The sequence below is a fragment of the Apium graveolens genome, chromosome 9 (assembly GCF_009905375.1).
Source record: "Apium graveolens cultivar Ventura chromosome 9, ASM990537v1, whole genome shotgun sequence".
Lineage (NCBI taxonomy): Eukaryota > Viridiplantae > Streptophyta > Magnoliopsida > Apiales > Apiaceae > Apium > Apium graveolens.
The window spans coordinates 34,418,700-34,437,848 of record NC_133655.1 but is presented as its reverse complement, the minus strand read 5'-3'; the positions used below and the strand labels follow the sequence as shown (position 1 = coordinate 34,437,848).

Sequence of the window (19,149 nt, the reverse complement as noted above, 5' to 3'; positions counted from 1 at the left end):
ATTACACATTAAATTTATACATGTACTATTGATTCTAAGAAGTTGGAAATATATACCATCTATATTATAATAATCGGAATGGAAAATATTTTGGTTAAACGATAATTTCCTTATTTTGATTATTAAAAATAAAAATAAATAATGTTAGACATTTATTGAAATATTAAATTGTTAAACTAATAAAATTAGTGTCCTTATCCGTTAAACTAAACAAAAACTTATCCTATTATTTATGAAAAATGCTATTTCCAGAGCCAATTTTTAATTTTCAAAGTAAACAAAGCATAAAAAAACAAAACTGCCATGTGTATACACAAGAACAGCAGAAGGAAAAAACAATGTAAAGGGTAATTTCATTGTTTCATAATTTTTCAATTCTGGAAATAAAATTTCACTCTGAAAATAACATTTCCTTTATTTGTCAAAAAAACCGCTGAATATTAATGATAATTAGCTAATTGTATACCATGACTTGAGAAACACCGCATGTCTCCGGTCTACGCCCACTGCTAAAATACTCTCTCTCTCTCTCTCTCTGTTTTGTCCGATTAATTAAAAAAAGAGGCGCTGAAAGGGGAGTAAATGATATGGCGTTGTGGAAAAAGAAATTGGTGTTATACATAGTGATGTGTATATGCAGCAGCAGCACAAGTGGGTATGTAATTAGTGTAAATTCAAAATTCTCTTCTGGTGGTGGTCTGGATAATTCACTGGCTGCTCTCAAATCTCATGATTCTCTCCGCCATCTCCATATTCTTGCCGCCGGTGTCGACCTTCCTATTGGCGGTATTGGCCGCGCTGATACTGTCGGGTTAGCCTATTACCTTCCCACATTTACCACTTTTTATTTTTCTTATTCATTGCTATTCTTCAATGCAATCCAATTTAGTTAACAACTAATTTATTCTTTTCGTGTTCCTAGTAACAACTACCATTGTATCCATGTATATACAAAACATTAAACTTCTTTTCCCCCTTTTTTGGGGGTTATGAATTGACAACATTTAAATTAAACGACTCGAGAACTTATGTTCGTGTTGAAAAAGCATGTTTCTGTTTAGACAACACCAGGACATCGTAACTACCAAACTTAATAAAATAGCTTGTCTTATCTTTAGCAAAATGTTGTCAATACGTATCACGGATCTTTTAGCTCTCCAACTCCAAGCAAGTGCCTATACTTGTAATTATTGCATATGTGATGTAGGACAGGTCTAAGAAGCCGTGAAAACAAGTGTTAAATCCTTATAAATTCAAGGAAACAAATCATTTTGTAATTCTATTACAACCACATATACTGATCCTAATAAGCGTTTACTTTATATAACTAAAATACCTAATTCATTATAATTCGTTTTATTCCCAAATAACAGTGTATAATGTATACAAATTAATTTATTCATTATAATTCGTTTTATTCCCAAATAACAGTGTATAATGTATACAAATTAATTTATTAATTCCTTGATCCGTCAAAATTTCTCCATCTAAGCAAACAATCTCAATTACATGAACTTAGAGATTTAAACTGAATCTTTATAGTACCTAAAATGTTAAGTATTTGTAAATACTGGATTAATTATCGTTTAATAAAAAGTATTCCTCTTTTTATTGAGATATATGCACTTAAACATAAGTATCAATATATCGGATTAGGAGTAGTCTGTCACATTATTTTCACATGATGCGAATCCTATTTATACAGTCTACTTCAATTTGTGGATTCTTGTTTTTAACCACATAATATGATAAAAGGATTCTAATTTCTATACCATATTTTAATTCACAAACAATTAAAATGATTTTATAGCTAATTTGAAAACTAGAATACCCTGCAGCAGAGAGAGTTATGTTCATTCACATGAGAACATTAGTTTAGATGGAGATTTGTAAAATTAATATAAGTGTACTACTATTTAACAAGTTCTTAGACATGGCATTTCTGAAAGCAAATGAAGGCCCTTTGAATGTATATAAATATATGCTTTTTTTATCGTCTTTACATCATTAAATACTTCAGAGCACATCCTTATAAACCCTAATGACATCACTATATACATTCTCTCTACTCAAATCCTCATCATTTTTTGACCCAGACTCTATGTTTTGACGTTGATTTGTTGATTCAACTCGAATTATTACATTCTTCATTAATATCAAATAGATGTTCATTAATTTCTCTGGTAGTAATAAATTTTACTATGGCAATCTTTAATACATCTGAATTCATAAGCTCATCTTAGTTTGGAAAATGGAAGCGTTATATTTAGGTAAGTCTATGTTGTATGATAGTCTTTTTTGGCTCTCTTTATTTGTATTTATGATATTACTTGTGATTATTTTTTTCTCCAACTCGTGATTTTTTTTATTAATTTGTACTTAATCACTTCTAATATGAATTAGAGTTGTTGCACTTCCACTTCTTTAAAGTTACATTCGAGCAAGTAACAGGATAGAGAAGCTCCTTACTATAGTTTTGAGATTTATGCAGGACTAATTTGTGATGATGTCTTTTTCTGTTATGTCCAAATATTTAGGCTTTATTATGCTAATATTGGAATCGGAACACCTTCAAAGAACTACTCCGTGCAAGTAGATACTGGAAGTGACATAATGTGGGTAAATTGCATTCAGTGCAGAGAGTGCCCAAAACGAGGGTATCACGGTGTAAGTGAACCTCTTTTCTCTTCTCCTTTTCCTGTTCGCTTTTTGACTTTAATATAACTTATAAATTTAGTTCTAGCATTATGCTATTACCTTATTAATCCGTAGGTCTTCTTGACATATCACAGTTTATCTTGGTCCTTACTTTAATATCAACTTCCTAACAGCTTGAACTCACACTCTACAATCCATTAGATTCAGTTACGGGAAAGAAGATTTCCTGTGATCACGAATTTTGTTTAGAGGTCAGAAAAGGTTCTGTCTCTACCTGCAAATCTAATATGTCATGTATGTATACCGAGGTGTATGGTGATGGTGGCTATAGTTTGGGATACTTCGTTCGAGATGTAGTCCAATATGATCGTGTGTCTGGTGATCGCCAAACTAGTTTGGCAAATGGAAGTGTTATATTTGGGTAAGTCTTTGTTTCTCGCTGTTAAATTTATTGATTTATATTGAATGGTAGTCTTTGTTTGCTCTCACATACTTCTTTTTATATAGCTTTATTTGTGTCTCTTTTAGGCCGGAAAAGTTACTTTGAGACGCATGTAAAAAAATGACTATAATTGATGCAACCTAGTATCTAACAAAATTTCTTACAGCTTTTAAAAGCTCAAGTAAATGAGACTCTCTTAGGAATTTCATGAAGCCTATTTATGTACCCGTGTTCTGTTGCTCCTGTTATGTGTCCATATGGAGGCGAATTGTGTCAGGCTTGTTAATGCAAGTTCTATCATAGTTGGTCTTCTATAAGTATATCCTCTGATGACCAGGAAAAGTAATTAGTATCGCTCATATTTGTACCTCCAAAAACTATGTCCTGTTGGAAACTGACGGGGACTGAAAATTGAAGGAAACTTTTCTTCGTATTAGTAAATAGTTTATCCATATATAATAGAGGAATTAGTGTATATGTGCGTATGTATATATGCACACACACATACATACTTATATATATACACACACAAATACCTATATTTTATGTGGGGTTAATAGCTTATCAATGTGTAGTCTTCTACAAGTATATCCTATGATGACCTGGAAAAGATTTAATTAGTATCGCTCATATATGTACCTCCAAAAACTATGTCCTATTGGAAACTGATGGGGAATGAAAATTGAAGGAAACTTTTCTTCGTATTAGTAAATAGTTTATTCATATTTAACAGAGGAATTGGTGTATTTGTGTGTATGTACACACACACTTACATATATTTTATGCGGGGTTAATAGCTTATCAATGTGTAGTAGATTATATAATAAGCTTAATTGCAATCGGACCTTAGTTCATTAGGTTATTTTATTAGGATTTTATTTCCCTATATAAGTATTGTGATTCCCAAGTCTTTTTTAATACTTAATTATGGGAATAATATTGAATTGAGTCTTCTTTTTTTGTTGTTGTGAACCATCTTATTCTCTCCCTTTTGCGATCAGGAAACCCATGAGGTAGTGATTTTTTTGCGGTTAATTCACCCAAGTTATCTTGTTATTGTTTTGTTAAATTGAATCATTCTTTGTAACTAATTAAATATATATTGTGTTTAAATTTTATTACCCAACACATTTTTTCTTAGTACACATGAATGATTTCGTGAACTCGGGCAACGATTATCTCAGCGCATTGAGACGTTTAAGGTTTACCTTTTCTAGTTATAGAGGTACATATTATATATGTATATATGTAAACTTCATTACCTTCTGTACTTAAGTAGACTTAAAGTCCACTTATTTATTCTTATAAAAATTTCTTTCTCCTAGGATTTGTGTACAATTTTTGCGTTCAGCAAAATAAATGTCGCATGGCCTGGTAGAAGCTAGAAGTTTGGTTTGTAGAAGTTAGAAGTATGTTTATCAAATGACTATTTAAATTTTGTAATTTTTCATAGAGGAACCTAATACAAGGTAAAAATTTTGGTTACTAAAAGATTATGTAGTTCTGAATTTTTTACTGAGGCTAATAATTTGTGGAGATGGTTCTTCTTTTCTTTCAATAATGTATTTTTGCTGCTTCTGAATGATTTTTTGCTGTTGTCTTTTAATTCTTGCAGAATTAAATTCACAAAATTGAATGATACTTACGAACACTTCATATTGGATTTTATGCATTATCTTTGCTGAAAATTTTATTTTGTTCCTGTTGCAAACATTTTGGTTTCTTTTAGTTGTGGTGCACGACAATCGGGGGATCTTGGTTCTGATGATGACGCGCTTGACGGGATTCTTGGTTTTGGAAAGTCAAATTCATCTATTTTATCGCAGCTAGCTTCGTCTGGTAAAGTTAAAAAGATGTTTGCACATTGTCTAGATGGTGTTAATGGCGGCGGCATTTTTGCAATGGGGCATGTTGTTCAACCCAAAGTCAACATGACACCTCTGATGCCAAACCAGTGCGTGGTTATTTAACTCTAAGTAAAGTTAATTTTTATATTTTAATTTAAATGTGCTAAAACCTTTGTTTTCTTTTTGAATTTCGTTCAATTTGGCTTAATGGCAGATGTGACTTGGCTGCCATTTCAGTAGACATATTTTAAACTTGTGATTTTGTTTTTTTAAATTTTACCCGCTGCTGGAATTTGTCAACTTCATGTATTTTTTAAGTAATTTTGTGTCTCAACTTTATTGTCTTTGAGCAAACTTATATGGAAATAGAAGTTCAAAAGAATTACAGAACTGAATATGATGCTAAATGCATTAATTCATAATGTTTATTTGCTTTTACTATGAAGGTCGAGCATGAATACAAATGTTATGTAGTTGTGTTTTAGCTTATCTTATATTAGATTTATTTTTATCTGAATACTAATTGCATCGTCAAAAGTTATTAGCAATTGTTCTCTCCTACATACTTGTTAGTTACCCCCCGCCCACCTCTCTCAAAGCCTCCCTTTTACTTTCAATCTCAGTTTATCATTAATACCTCTAAATTACGTAGAGTATTGCAATAGCTCTAACTAATTTATATTTTGAAATCAAAGGCTGCACTACAATGTAAATATGACGGGGGTTGAAGTTGGCCATGAATTCCTTAATCTTACAGCGGATGTGTTTGCGACTGGAGACAAGAAAGGAACAATTATTGATAGTGGTACAACCTTGGCTTATCTTCCTGAAGTTATTTATAAAGCACTGGTTAGGAAGGTATGTATTATTCATGATACATTACTTTATTCATGTGTGACACAAGCACGTGCACACACATTCACACACAAATTATAAAGCGCACACACTCACACACGCATATAAAGCATGGGTAGGGATGACAACGGGTCAGATCGGATCGGGTTTCGTAAGATCTAAATCCGATCCGTTATGTTTCGGTTCAGATCGAGTTCAGGTCCGAATATTAAAAACGAAGATCTAAATCCGATCCGTCGGGTTTTTTCAGGTTTCGGGTCGGTTTCGGGTATACTTCAAATATTTTAAAAGTAATTAATTAAAAATAAATAAATTTATATTATTATACAAATGTGTTAAGTAATATGTTTTTTTGAATGTTAAGAATACAAAAGTAGTACTTTATATATTGTCAATAACCTGAATGTATGTTAAAAGTTCGACTCTCTCATGCGTGTGCGTTTGTTTAACTAAAAAATTAGTACTATACATATTTAGATAATTCATTATTAGCGTTAAATATAATAAATTCAACTATCGATAATCATCCAACATCTTGGTTATAAACATTAGATTTAATATTTGATGTATATAAACAATGTTTTATTGTTACAAAATTATCCAAAATAAGAATATGCTATCGGATTTTTTTCGGGTTTCGGGTGCGGTTCAGGTTTGGAACGGAATTCGGGTCAGGTATCGGTTCGGTATATCTAAGATCCAAATTCAGATCCAAACTCTTTCAGGTCTAAAAATAAGATCAAAATCCGGATCCAAATCCAAAAAACCGGGTTTCGATAATCCAAACGGATCGGAACGGGTCGGGTATTCGTCGGTCGGGTAAAATTGCCATCCGTAAGCATGGGACATGGCCCTTATGGGCTGTAGAATTTTTCTAGTTTAGCTAGCTCAACTCCTATGTGATGCATGGGTATTCGATATTGAGTTGTAGTATATAATATTTTTATTAGTTATATATTGAGTTTTAATGAGAATTCTGAATTCTGCTAAAAGATAATTTAAAATTTTTTAACATGTTCTTGAAAGTTATTGTAAATAATTTGGAGTATTAAATTCTAATTTTTAAGGGAATTATACTATTTTAATTTATATTTAAACATTTTTTGTAACAGTATTGCTTTATACAATGTAGTTAAATGCTTATTAAATTTTATTAATTAAATTTGTTAGTATGCCACAATAATGTCTTTATTTTTAGTATATGAAAATAATCTATTTCTTTCTTACCATGCCTAACATAGAAAATTAACCGAATCTCTAAAAAATATGAATTATGTTATTTCTCTAAGTTGTTAAGGATTGAACCTTTAATTTTTATATTAATAATATACATAAATATTATGTTATCGCTTGTTAAGAATCAAAACCTTGATCCTTCCCGAAATACTAAATTAAACGATATTTTCTGTTGTTGTATGAAATCAAGAATCGATGCTTAAATCTTCTCTTTTATATTAGATAATATTATTATTTGTTGTAGTGGTGATGACTTGAACACTTGATCTTTTAAATTAGGTCTATTAGAGCCATGGTTATCAAGTCGGCGACTAGTCGCCGACGTCACCCTCTGAAAATAAGTCGACGCGCGCCTAATTTTTAAGTTGTTTGTGGATTTTACCCGACTGACTCGACCCGGAACCCGACCCGGCCCATATCTGAAAAAATAGGGATTTTAAGTCCAACTTACCTGATTTTACTTTCCAAAGAGAGGCTGAGGGCTTCTAAAGAAAGAAAAGCGGCTACAAGAGGAAAATAGCGCTCTCATCTTCTCCAATTAACAAATCGGTAAGCACTTCTTCTCTCCTCTTCTATCTTCTATCTGACTTCTTCTCTCTTTCTTCTAATCTCTTCTTTTTTCGTTTCTTCTGGTCTCTTTCATCTCTCCGTTCCTGCGTCTATATATACACGCGTGTGTGTATATATTCACTTTTTTCTTTCCAATTTTAGTAAAAAAACGTTTTTTTAATTATTTTTTCTTACTTTTTTTTTCTTTTATTTACTTTCAATATTTATCCACACATAAAAACCAATTTTTATTATTTCTTTATTTTAATACTTCTTTGCTAAAAAATAATCAATTTTTATTTGGTTTCTTTCGTTTGAAATTGATTTCATCAGTTTTAAACTGAAATTAACATATATTATTACATGTTTTGATATTTCTTTTTTGCCTCTGTTTGATACATGTTTTGATTTCTGAACTTTACAAATTTATCTTCACATTCAACCTTTGCCTCTGTATTATTTTACAAACTTTCAATCTTTCACCATTGCCACCTGTAGTACTGCTTCGTTTTTTATATTGTTCTTCTTCTTCTTCTTGTAGTGGTCTTCTCAGTCTCTGCAACAAAATGGAGCCTGAGAAAAATCTGCAAGAGCTTGCTAAGGATCCTAAAAGGAAAGCTAAATGAAGATGAAGATGAAGACAATATTATTATCGATGACAGGATGTGGAAGATGATTATGGTTTACCACTTGACTCACCTGTGGAGAACACTTGTTCTCAAGGAGATGGAGACTTTCATGATGATTTCGTGATGGATGACTATGTTTGATTAGTTGATTTCACTCATTGCTTATGTTTTTAATTGCTGAGACCTTAGAAATGCTTGATATTTGGTATTTGAACTTATTATTTACTACTTTTGCTTTGAACTATGAGTTTGATATGTGTTTACCTATAGTGTGTGTATGTATAAATATTCTAAAAATAGGTATATGAACGACTTGTCGACTTTTTTCGACTAGTCGGGCGACTTGTCGACTAGGCGATTCCAAGGTACCGGGCGCCGAGCCTCGACTTGGTGCCGTGATAACCTTGATTAGAGTGTATTATAAGTGGATTTAACGGTCCACAAATTGTTGGTGTCTAATCTAAAGGTTTATGACCATTTGGCAATTATGCAAAAATCCCACGTATGCATATTATGTATAGGATATATATTTGCACTTAGCTTGCTATCCATTTTGATTAAATATATTTCTTTTTCAGATATTTACCTGGCAGCCGGATTTGAAGTTACGTACTCTCCGTGACCAGTATACATGCTTTGAGTACTCTAAAAGGTATATCTAGTTTTGGTATTAGTCCAATGTCTTCCTAATTGTAGAGCATAATAGATTGTATTTTTTGAAGGCATAAGAATGAGTGAATGACCTAATTTAAATGTTAAATATACCAGTTTTGCCCATCCATTATTCCAATTGATTCCATTTTTGTGGTCTTCTAATATTACGCTCTAGAGTCTATAATATTCTCAATCTATATCATTTAAATGTCAGGGTTCTTAGCCACGAGTTTATAATGGAAGCAACATAGTCAATCAAATTTATAAGATGAAAACACTTATTCTGAACCCGACCTAAATTGTCAAAAAGGCTTTTGAATATCCTCCTAATAATCAATATAATCAGTTCTTGGATTAACTTTTGCCTCGACAACTAAAATCTTCTATGACCCATTTAAGTATCTTTACCATCTTTGTTAAACTTTAATTGGTGTAGTTTTTTAGCTACTTCTTTCTTTCAGCATAATAAAAAACGACCGATAAATTTACAGACTTCAAATGAAGTGAGATAAGTATGAGTATAATCCGGCTCAGAAAACTAATGAACATATATTGCGTTTCTAAGTTTTGGTACTTTTCTAACTTTCTGTTGCAGCGTTGATGATGGATTCCCCCCGGTAACTTTTCATTTTGAGAAGTCGCTTGTTTTAGAGGTTTATCCACATGAGTACCTGTTCCCATTTGTAAGTAATTTCTTGTCATGCCTCTTATTATGAATTGAATATCTTAATGTATTCTTTCATTTCAAAATTTGGGGGTTGACATGGTGTATGTGACATTTATTTGTAAACTTGTTGGTTTAACCACATATTAAACAGGCTGTACAGGCTAGAATCTTGAGAAAACTAGATTAAATTTTATTATATTTATACAGAGCATTGGTATCACGAAGACGACTAGTCACCGACTAGTCGACGCGAAGGTATTTAGGCGCCGAGAGTCTCGAAGCCCGACCTGTCATCGACTAGTTGACATGAAGGTCGTCCAAGAGTCTCGTCGTCTGACTTGGGCCCTTCGTAACTATAATTGTGGTGTACCATGCTTATTTTGAACTTATTATTCTATTACTTTTGATTTAAATGTAAAACTAATGTGTTCAGTTATATTATATATTAAATCTAGTAATTATATGTATAATGAACACTTTGTCGACTTTTACGACTAGTCGGGGCAACTTGTTGACTAGTCTTCACGAAGGTACTCGGGCGTCGAGGGTCGACTTGACACCGTGACAACCTTGATACAGAGCTTGTGAACAGAAGAGAAATCAGGAAGCTAATCGAGAAAAATTCAAAATGGCTTATCTAGACCTAACAACAACTTAATTGACTACTTTAACTCTTGGAAATTAGCTCAGATTCAATTTCTAACAAAACTTTTGACATGATTTTATGCCCCATCAAATATTAATTTTGTTTAGATGATAATTTTAGTGTTATAAATTTTAGCTAGTTCTGAACTTGGGATCAGAAGAGCCCTTTCAAATTTTCAACATTTGTGCACATGATGAGCTTAAGTTCCACAAATGAACATTTGTAAGAAAGAATGCCAGAGAAAGTAGCAGGTAGATATGGAGGTAATAGCTCCGAAAAAATTAATAAATATCAATGTTGTAAAAGTTGGGAATAGGTTCAATTTGTTTAGTTTCGAAAATATGAGTACCCGAAAAATCGGATAGTACTCAAAATGAGTACTTGGAGAACTAATTGGGTATTTTTTTTAATAAATTAAATTCATATGGTATATTTTAGCGTCAAAATATTTTAAAGTAATATGTTCGTTGTGATTAGCTAATAATCTAATATAATTATCAATGTTCTACTTGATAATATTTTTAACAATGAACAGGCAAAAACAATGTTCAATTATCAGTAACACATGTTTGATAATTCTTGTCATGTCAAACTTTAAAAAGGTTTGCAAATCGAGTTAATTACAATTGTGGTCTAAAAGGTTAGGATTCAATTATTTGTGGAGGTATATATTTATAAATTGTTTAAATCCCTTTCTCACATTGTTCTGCATCAAGTGGTATCAAGAACCACCAACTTGTCACCGCCAGCCTCCTAGCAGCCCACTAAAGGTAACCATATTGAGCCACAAAGAGCAGCACAAACAACTTAGTCCCTGACTATAAACTTATCCACTAATTGAGCTGTTAATGAACCGAGTTGTTACTGAACAAGTTCGAGCTCAGTTCTATAAGTGCTTGGTTCGTTAACAACTCGAGCAAGAGCTCGAACACAAAACGTTTGCTTTAAGATAACAAGCTCGAGCAGAGCTATTAGCATGTGCGGCTTGAGATCGGCTCGTTAAAGCTCGAAAAATTTGCATATATCCTGAGTTTTTTTATAATAATCCTAATATTTTAAGTTTAAAATTACAATCAAAATATCTAATTGATGAATCCTTTTAATATTGTTTAAATTTGAAGTTGGGTTTAACCAAAATTGATATTTAGCAAGGCCAGGTGGACTTGGAGTTTTTTTTACGTATTAAATATTAATGTTCATGAGCTGTTGTTAAGGCATCGAGCTCGGCTTGATTCATTTATGTTCGATAAAAGCTCAAGAGCGACTCGGTTCGTTAATGAGCTCGAGCTCGAGCTCGAACACATGTTTTGTGCGATAAGAAATAGTGCGTAAATTGATGGATAACTTCGTTCGATGATTACTTTGTTCTATTGAAGGCATCTTTAAATAATCAGATCTATTCGATTTTACATACCCGGCAGTCAATAGAACTGGAGAACTGAGGATAGAATCTGAATAATTGTATGACGAGTACAAAAAATTGACCAGGAATCAAATGAAGTTCTTTGGAGAGTTATGATTCAAGTTTGTAAAGCCTATAAAATCTTTTATCGTAGAGGAATCCATTGTGACAACTTTAAGTATTATTATAGATGATGTTGATGTTTGAACATGTTTGGAGATGTTTAAGGAACTTGTTTGTCATAAAATTGATATTCCAATATATGAGAGGTACAAGTTGGTGATGTTGATGATGTGAAGATCATACAAGAGGATATCAATGATTCGAAGTCACTCCTTGAATAATAAATAGAGTTTTTGAACAACTCACATTAATTTTATTATTCCTCGATGGTTACGCGAAGTCAAACAAATAAAATAATATATCTCGATAGCTTCTAAAAGTTCATGTTCAACGCATGTCAATTCCTATGAGGATTGTTGATTTTTCTTATTATAAAACTTGCGCCGATTTTTTTTTGAAACCAAAGGAGAATGATATAGAAAATAGAACAATTAAACTAGTTGTAATTTATTTCATATAGTTATTTAGATATAAGTATGTTTTGTAATTAATAACTATGTCATCTAGTTAGGACTATTCTAGATGATTGTTATATAGTAGTATATGTAACGGGTGTTCGTTAATAATAAAAAGGTTTTTCCAGGTTTACTTGCTCACAAAGTTTCGGGAGTTCTTTATATACAATTGTAATCTTCTTTATTGAATAGAGATGTATATTATAATTGATTGAGGATTTATCCGTGACCTTACTGATTCTCTGATTCGAAAGGTTTTTATTCTATTTAAAATGTAGCTAAATTAAGGGAGCAATAACCGAGTAGCGTATAAGCTCCCACCAGATTCAACACCGTACATGTGTGACTAGTGGACATAAGTTCTTAATGGAATCATTGAAATCTTTTACTATTCCTGTACATATATATCTCATATGATTATTACTAATAGAATATAACAATTTCTATTGTAATTTACTTTCGTTTTGCATCAGTGTTTTAAACTATATTGCTATTCTATTTGCTTTTCTCTTCATCAAGAAAATCATTGCCGTTTTTAAGTTCCATCAGATCTCAAACTTATCTTATGTTACTAAGATGATGGAATTTTGCAGGAAAATCTATTCTGTCTTGGTTGGCAGGACAGTGGTATGGGGACCAGTGATAAAAAGAACCTTACTATTTTAGGAGGTATAACATATTAATCTTACATTTGGATACTTGATCACGATTATTACGAGAATAAATTTGTATTTGTGATGGTTTGAGTAATCTACAATACCTAGTCACTATTCTGTTTGTTTTATGTTCGATAAGTATTACCTGTTTTAACCTCGGAAACAATGTTCTGGATGACGTGGAGCTTGGGTAGTCCTTTTCCCTGCTGTACTTGTACCTAAGCTGTGTTATTATCTATTTTTATTATGTTTAGTTATTCGATAAATATTACATATCCACTACAGTTGTAGTGGCCATGAAATTTCTTGATTAGTCTGAAACCTCTATTTTGATGTTTGCAGATCTAGTACTTTCTAATAGGCTAGTTCTTTATGATCTTGAAAACCAGGCCATTGGATGGACAAAGTATAACTGTGAGTAACTTTTTTCCGTCCACTTAATTATTCTTTTAAAATATCCCCAGAGTAGTATCTTGTGATTGTACTGCTACCTTTTAATTGATTATTATGTTCTATGTATCATTGAATGTTTTGTTTCCTTATATTACAATAAGACAAGCTCCAAAGATATGGACCGCTATATTGGTTGACTGGATAAATATATCATTACTTGCAACTTGGAAAGATTATTATATTAATCATACAATGGTACAACCATGTCACATTTGATGCCCTCTATACTCAGTTTGTAACCAAGTGATCTTACTTAAGTTTTGAGCTTATTGAAATGCATGACTGATATTGAATAATGAATTTAAAAGCAAAGATGGATAAGTAAAGAATCTAAACCATTAGAGGAAGGCCTGCAAATTGAAACCAAACCAAGGAACATGTACCGGATATAAAGCCACAAAAATCTTGTTTCTTTGAATGATATAAGTGCCATGGTCTTTAAGAAGTTATAATATATAATTCAAATTATATAATGGTATTTTTCCCTATTACTAATGAATATGGGGTTACTATCTAATATCATTTATATAAACTTTCAATCACAACATTAAAAATTCGGGCAGGACATGGATGACAATTCACATGGATCTTCAATTTCCAAAATCAGATTTTGATTATAACTTGTGAAAGCTTTAATCCAAGGGGCCATTTGGTTGCTCCTGAAGAGGGCTGAATGAGATCTAAGCTGACCGATTCATGCAATAAGATTGTTTGTTTTCAATTTTTTCTCCCATGAATCGTCCATATGAAACTGAACTGTTCCTTATGAAACTGAACTGTTCCTGCTAAAAATTCTACATAAACCGTTTATGAAATGATTTTGAACGTGTGATGCACTATTACATTTATTACTCATCTATCATTTTATCCTCTATTATTTCATCTTTAAATTTGTTTTAAATGTATACATATGATTTTATTTGTAAGTATCATATTTGTCCAGTAAACCATTTTCTTGCTCAATATTTTTTTTTACTGAATTTAATATTTTGAATTTTTTATTATAAATAATAGTCAATTTATTTGTTTATGTACTTATTATCATCTATACTATATTATAATAGACGAAACATTAAAAATTTGGTAGTCGGTCGGTACTTGCTGAAATTACTTATTTACCCTTAATTTGATTATCTTTTTTAACACATCATCCCTAAAACGTCTACGAGCAGCCAACACTATCTCACACCATTTAGGATTCTATGTCACTTGAAATAGAAGAATTCGAATTGGCCGAAGGAAAAAAAATGTGCGTAGGGAGAGTTGTGTTACCTAGCCAACCAGATTGAAATCAATATCAAAGCTATAATGAACAGCACAGGGTACAATTTGCTTCAAACATATTCATTTAGTTTTATTATTAAAAATAAAAATAAATGGGCTATTAAAAAAATGGAGTTGTACATCTGCTAAATTACTAATATATACTAAACTATAATAGACATGTTGAGTTATAATTTATTTCAGCCGTTATCTCCTTATTTTAATTATTAAAAAATAATGATGTTATACACCAACTAAATTACTAAATCGATAAACCATTAGACATATTGTCCTCATCCCTCTTAAACTACCCCGTTTTCCTAAACTACGAACACAGTTCCTGCCTAATTATTTTATTTCATTGATTATAAATCTATAATTATTTTATATTTTTATAAATACATTAAAGTTTTGATATGGTTGAATAAATAAAATTTTAAAAATATTAATGGAAACCGGTGCATTGCACCGCGTCAATAATATTTATTGTTTTATTTTAACCCGATGCAGCAAATTCGACTATATTGAGCCCAAATGAATAGTGTATATTATTTTCTTTTATCCTAAGATATTATACCTACCAATGAATTATCATTTAATTTTAGGTTTCTTAAACAATTACTTGCTGAAATTATTTAATTGTCGTCAATTAATTAATTTTTTAATTTGACATAATTCTATTATATAATATTATCATTAAAAATTATGAAACCCCTGAAACAAAAAGATATATGTACATATATCCAGTCATAGCAGGCGAGTAGGAAACGATGTTTGGGTAGATATAGACGGTGTTCGGGTTAAAAAACAATAAATGCTATTGACGTTGTCAAAACAATTAGACTATTGAACCGCGCTAAAAAACTTTAAAATAAAAAATAATTCGTTAGTCGATATAATGACATCGGGCTAAAAAATAATATATTTCTTACTCTTTTAACAACTATAATTGATACAATATTAAAATAAAAAAAATTATATAACAATTATTTAAAACAACCTTGCATCGCACGGGTTTTAGGCTAGTTATTATCTAAGTTGCAATTACAAAATTTGTAAAATATTGTTTTTGGAATAAAAAATTAATAATTTAAAAAAAAATTCAAAATATTATAATAAAAATTTGATTACACATTATTTTTTGTGGTTCAGAAAAGCTAGATGTCAAACGATATTATTCATTCATATTCAGATTTATTAATCATCCAGATTTTTGAATTATTCAGATTTAGGTATTCAAATTAAACAAATGACCCCTAAATATAAATTTTTATGCTTACTGTTATCAATTTTATTTTGTTCAAGTATCTACATGTGTTTCGGTGTATCTCTATCTATTGGGCGTTTATGTTTTGAGCACTTTACATCAGTGAAGCGCGCGCTTAATGTTTGCGCATTGCGTATATGCTCTTTTGTTTCAGTTCAAGTAGGGGATTTAACTACTGTAGCATTGTCCAATGTCCTTTACAATATCATGGTTAATTTTTGCTACATCATCTTATATAATATACATTCGACATTTCGAAGCAATATGACGTGCAATATGTTTAAGTTCATTCAAGGTGCTAAGAGCTAGATTACAAGCTCTCCTGTAGGAAACTCTGGTGCAGAAATTCTTGATTGCTTGAAGTGTATGTTTCCTATTAGTATGAATTCTATAATATCACAACTAAACACCACTTTTTGTAAAAATAAATTTGGCCCTCGATAGTAATTGCAATATTTTGTCTTTTGCAAAAGAACTGAACTGGCTTGCTTTTATTTCAAACTGTACTACCACTATTTAAACATTACATGGTTGTACTCTATGTACCTAGATTGTTCACACTTTCCGAAAATTACATAATATGTTGATTGTGCATACAAAGGTTCTTATATCAAACTTGTCACAAAAAAAAAGATTGCCATAAAAGTACTGCATTGCTAAGCCATGCATGTGTGACATGAGTTTACTTCCATAACATTATGGCTGTAAGGTTCGTACGAATATTAAATTGGGGCTTTAAGGGCCCTAAGTACGTACTCACCTAACTTTGGATAGATACAAAGAGTTTCTCATATGAATACATGAGGGGTATTTTTGTTAAAGCAGAATTTTTAATTATTATTACGATAGTGCCATTAATCTACATTACATGCTCATATAACTCCCCTAAGTTCGTACTTAGGGCAGTTTTCCCTATTAAATTTAGGCGATGTATTTGTTTTCTGCTATTGCTCGGAGTCTATTGCACAAGAGAAGTAACATCTGCTATTTGGACCAGTTTAATGACATTTTCTTGCGCTATATTCAGCTAGGAAGCACGGGTGCGGGTGCGGGTGCGGGAGTGCGCGGTGCGGGAATACGGGAATTCGGCAAATTTCAAAAAATTGGGATTCGGGTGCGGGGGGTACGGATAATTTTAAAATATTAAAAAATATATTATATATATTTATTTAACATTTTTTGATAAATATAATACAAAAAATGTCAGCAAAGTAAAAAACTAAATATTAAAAATTTAAGGAGTGTGTGATAGGGACTTTAAGTTAGTGGGCTGAACAAAAAGTTGGTAGGCTGAACAGTCAAAACAGTTGACATATCCAGGCCCAAAATAAAAGGCCCAACTAATATATCATCAAGACATCACCTATATACACACACGCAGTCACGCATATACACACACGTATCAGCACGTCAACACATTTGACGCACCGATTGAACACAACTGACTGGAGAAGAACAGATGTCTCTCCCCGTCCCGATGTATGTCTCTATAAGTTGTTGGTTTGATTTAGGGTTGGTTTTCGTTGTTTTAGGGTAACTGAAAATGACCATTATTAGCCCTCCCGCACCCCCTCTCCCGCACTCCCATGAATTCCAGTCAGGTATTAGTGTGATACGCTGGGTGGCGCACCCCGTTCGTATGACGCCGCACCCCCGCGCACCGCCGCACCAGTCCGCACCCGGTGCGCAGTGCATCACTTAAGTGCCGCACCCCTGCTTTCCAGATATTCCGAAGACAAACATAACTGTGGAAGTGATAAAAAAATAATCCTTTCATGGAAAAGGTAGTTATAAATAATGGTAGCCTATTAACGGCCTAAACCATCTAGATATGTTAAGTAGACTATAGACTTTGCCTCTTTCTCCCTAGTCAGATTGTCGAACTCTAGCCTATTTTCCGGGGAATATGTTTCTTCTATTGCAGATGACGAGTGATATTAGTCTGATCTTTGGACAAAGTTCTTTTACTCGCAATTTAGAAAATATTACACTCTCTCTAAGAAAGTGCCCTTGTACTCAAATATACTAGTCTTGCTTGATCTTTTACCATGCTAATAGAAAAGTAATAGTAATGTTTCAGAATAATTTTTGCACAAAAAAAGTTTTGATGCTCTGTAGATGGACTTTTAGTTCCCACTAACATTTATGAGTTGTGATCAACTTGTATATGGATGCAGGTTCTTCAAGCATTAAGCTGAAGGATGAGATTACTGGATCTGTACATTTAGTAGGTGCACACTTCCTGTCTTCTGCTTGCAGTTGTTGGACCCAAAGGGCACTTCAGATCTTGTTATTAGCTATTTTGCTGCATGGTTTACTTAGCTGACCAGTATGTCGGGATATAAGCAGCGCATACTCCTAGATATATAGAAAATACCGTGCAGTGAAACAAAGTAAAATCATGGTGGTCTCGAAAGAAAGTGAAAAACATAAAATCATGGTGGTTTCGCAATATATTGGCTGGCAAATAGGATGTGTGTTGTTTTGCTACAAGGGGCATAAGGGGGAAATGAAAGCAACTCCTTCAGAACTTTGGGCTAAGGTTCAGTTGATTTATGCACATTCTTACAACATTCTCATGTTTATAGTGAGTTTAAGCTTCAGTGCTTGTAGTAGGGATAAAAGAGTAAAGAATGAAAACTCAAAATTTTGGGAAATGTTTTAGGTGATATTTACACACTATTACCACAGATATTATTGTATACCGAATATATTGTGTAAATGCACCTTGTATATATGTATATGGAAATATATTACACAAAACAAGCACATGGCAAAGCTTTGGAGATTTTTGAGTTGGCATGTGTTTTGGTTTGTACCCAGAATGCCTGATTGGTATAGCACTTAAAGTGCATAACATCGGACCTTTCACCGGTGAGTTTGCTGATTCTCTCATATTGCCCATTATCTTTTATTAAAATATGGAAACTGTGCTGTTACGTGTCTCAGACTGGCACGTGCTCTTAGATGTATCCGTAATGAAGCAATTTTCATCTATCTTAGCTTGACTCGTCACATATATAAACTTCTCGGCATATATGCACTGGGAGGCTCATTTCGGCAACCTGTATTATTCATTTGAGAACAATGAATATGTAATGTTTTTCATCAACATTATCTCTTTTCCTTTAACTGTATTGTTGTCGTTACTGCAATATGAATTTATAGGTGGCACCAATATTGGAATGACACTTGTCTTGGTTGTAGCTCCGTAATTCTTGAATTCAGAAAATACCATTTCCCTATGTTTCATTGTCGGAGCATCCATAAAAGTGTTCTATATTATTTAATCATTTAATCAATTATAATATTCTCTTTGTCCCTACCATTTGTTTACACTTTTATTT

The 19,149-nt window shown here is 32.2% G+C and overlaps 1 protein-coding gene across 1 annotated transcript; it reads left to right on the top strand.

Annotated features, from left to right (window-relative positions):
* Positions 1–442: 442 nt before the first annotated feature.
* Positions 443–18,689, top strand: LOC141683025 (aspartic proteinase 36). The gene is made up of 10 exons (XM_074487717.1): positions 443–811; positions 2,538–2,667; positions 2,832–3,079; positions 4,830–5,054; positions 5,643–5,805; positions 8,795–8,868; positions 9,466–9,553; positions 12,757–12,832; positions 13,162–13,233; positions 17,980–18,689. The coding sequence occupies exons 1-10, from the start codon at positions 588–590 to the stop codon at positions 18,126–18,128; spliced, it is 1,449 nt and encodes a 482-aa protein (XP_074343818.1). The 5' UTR covers positions 443–587; the 3' UTR covers positions 18,129–18,689.
* The last annotated feature ends 460 nt before the right edge of the window (positions 18,690–19,149 follow it).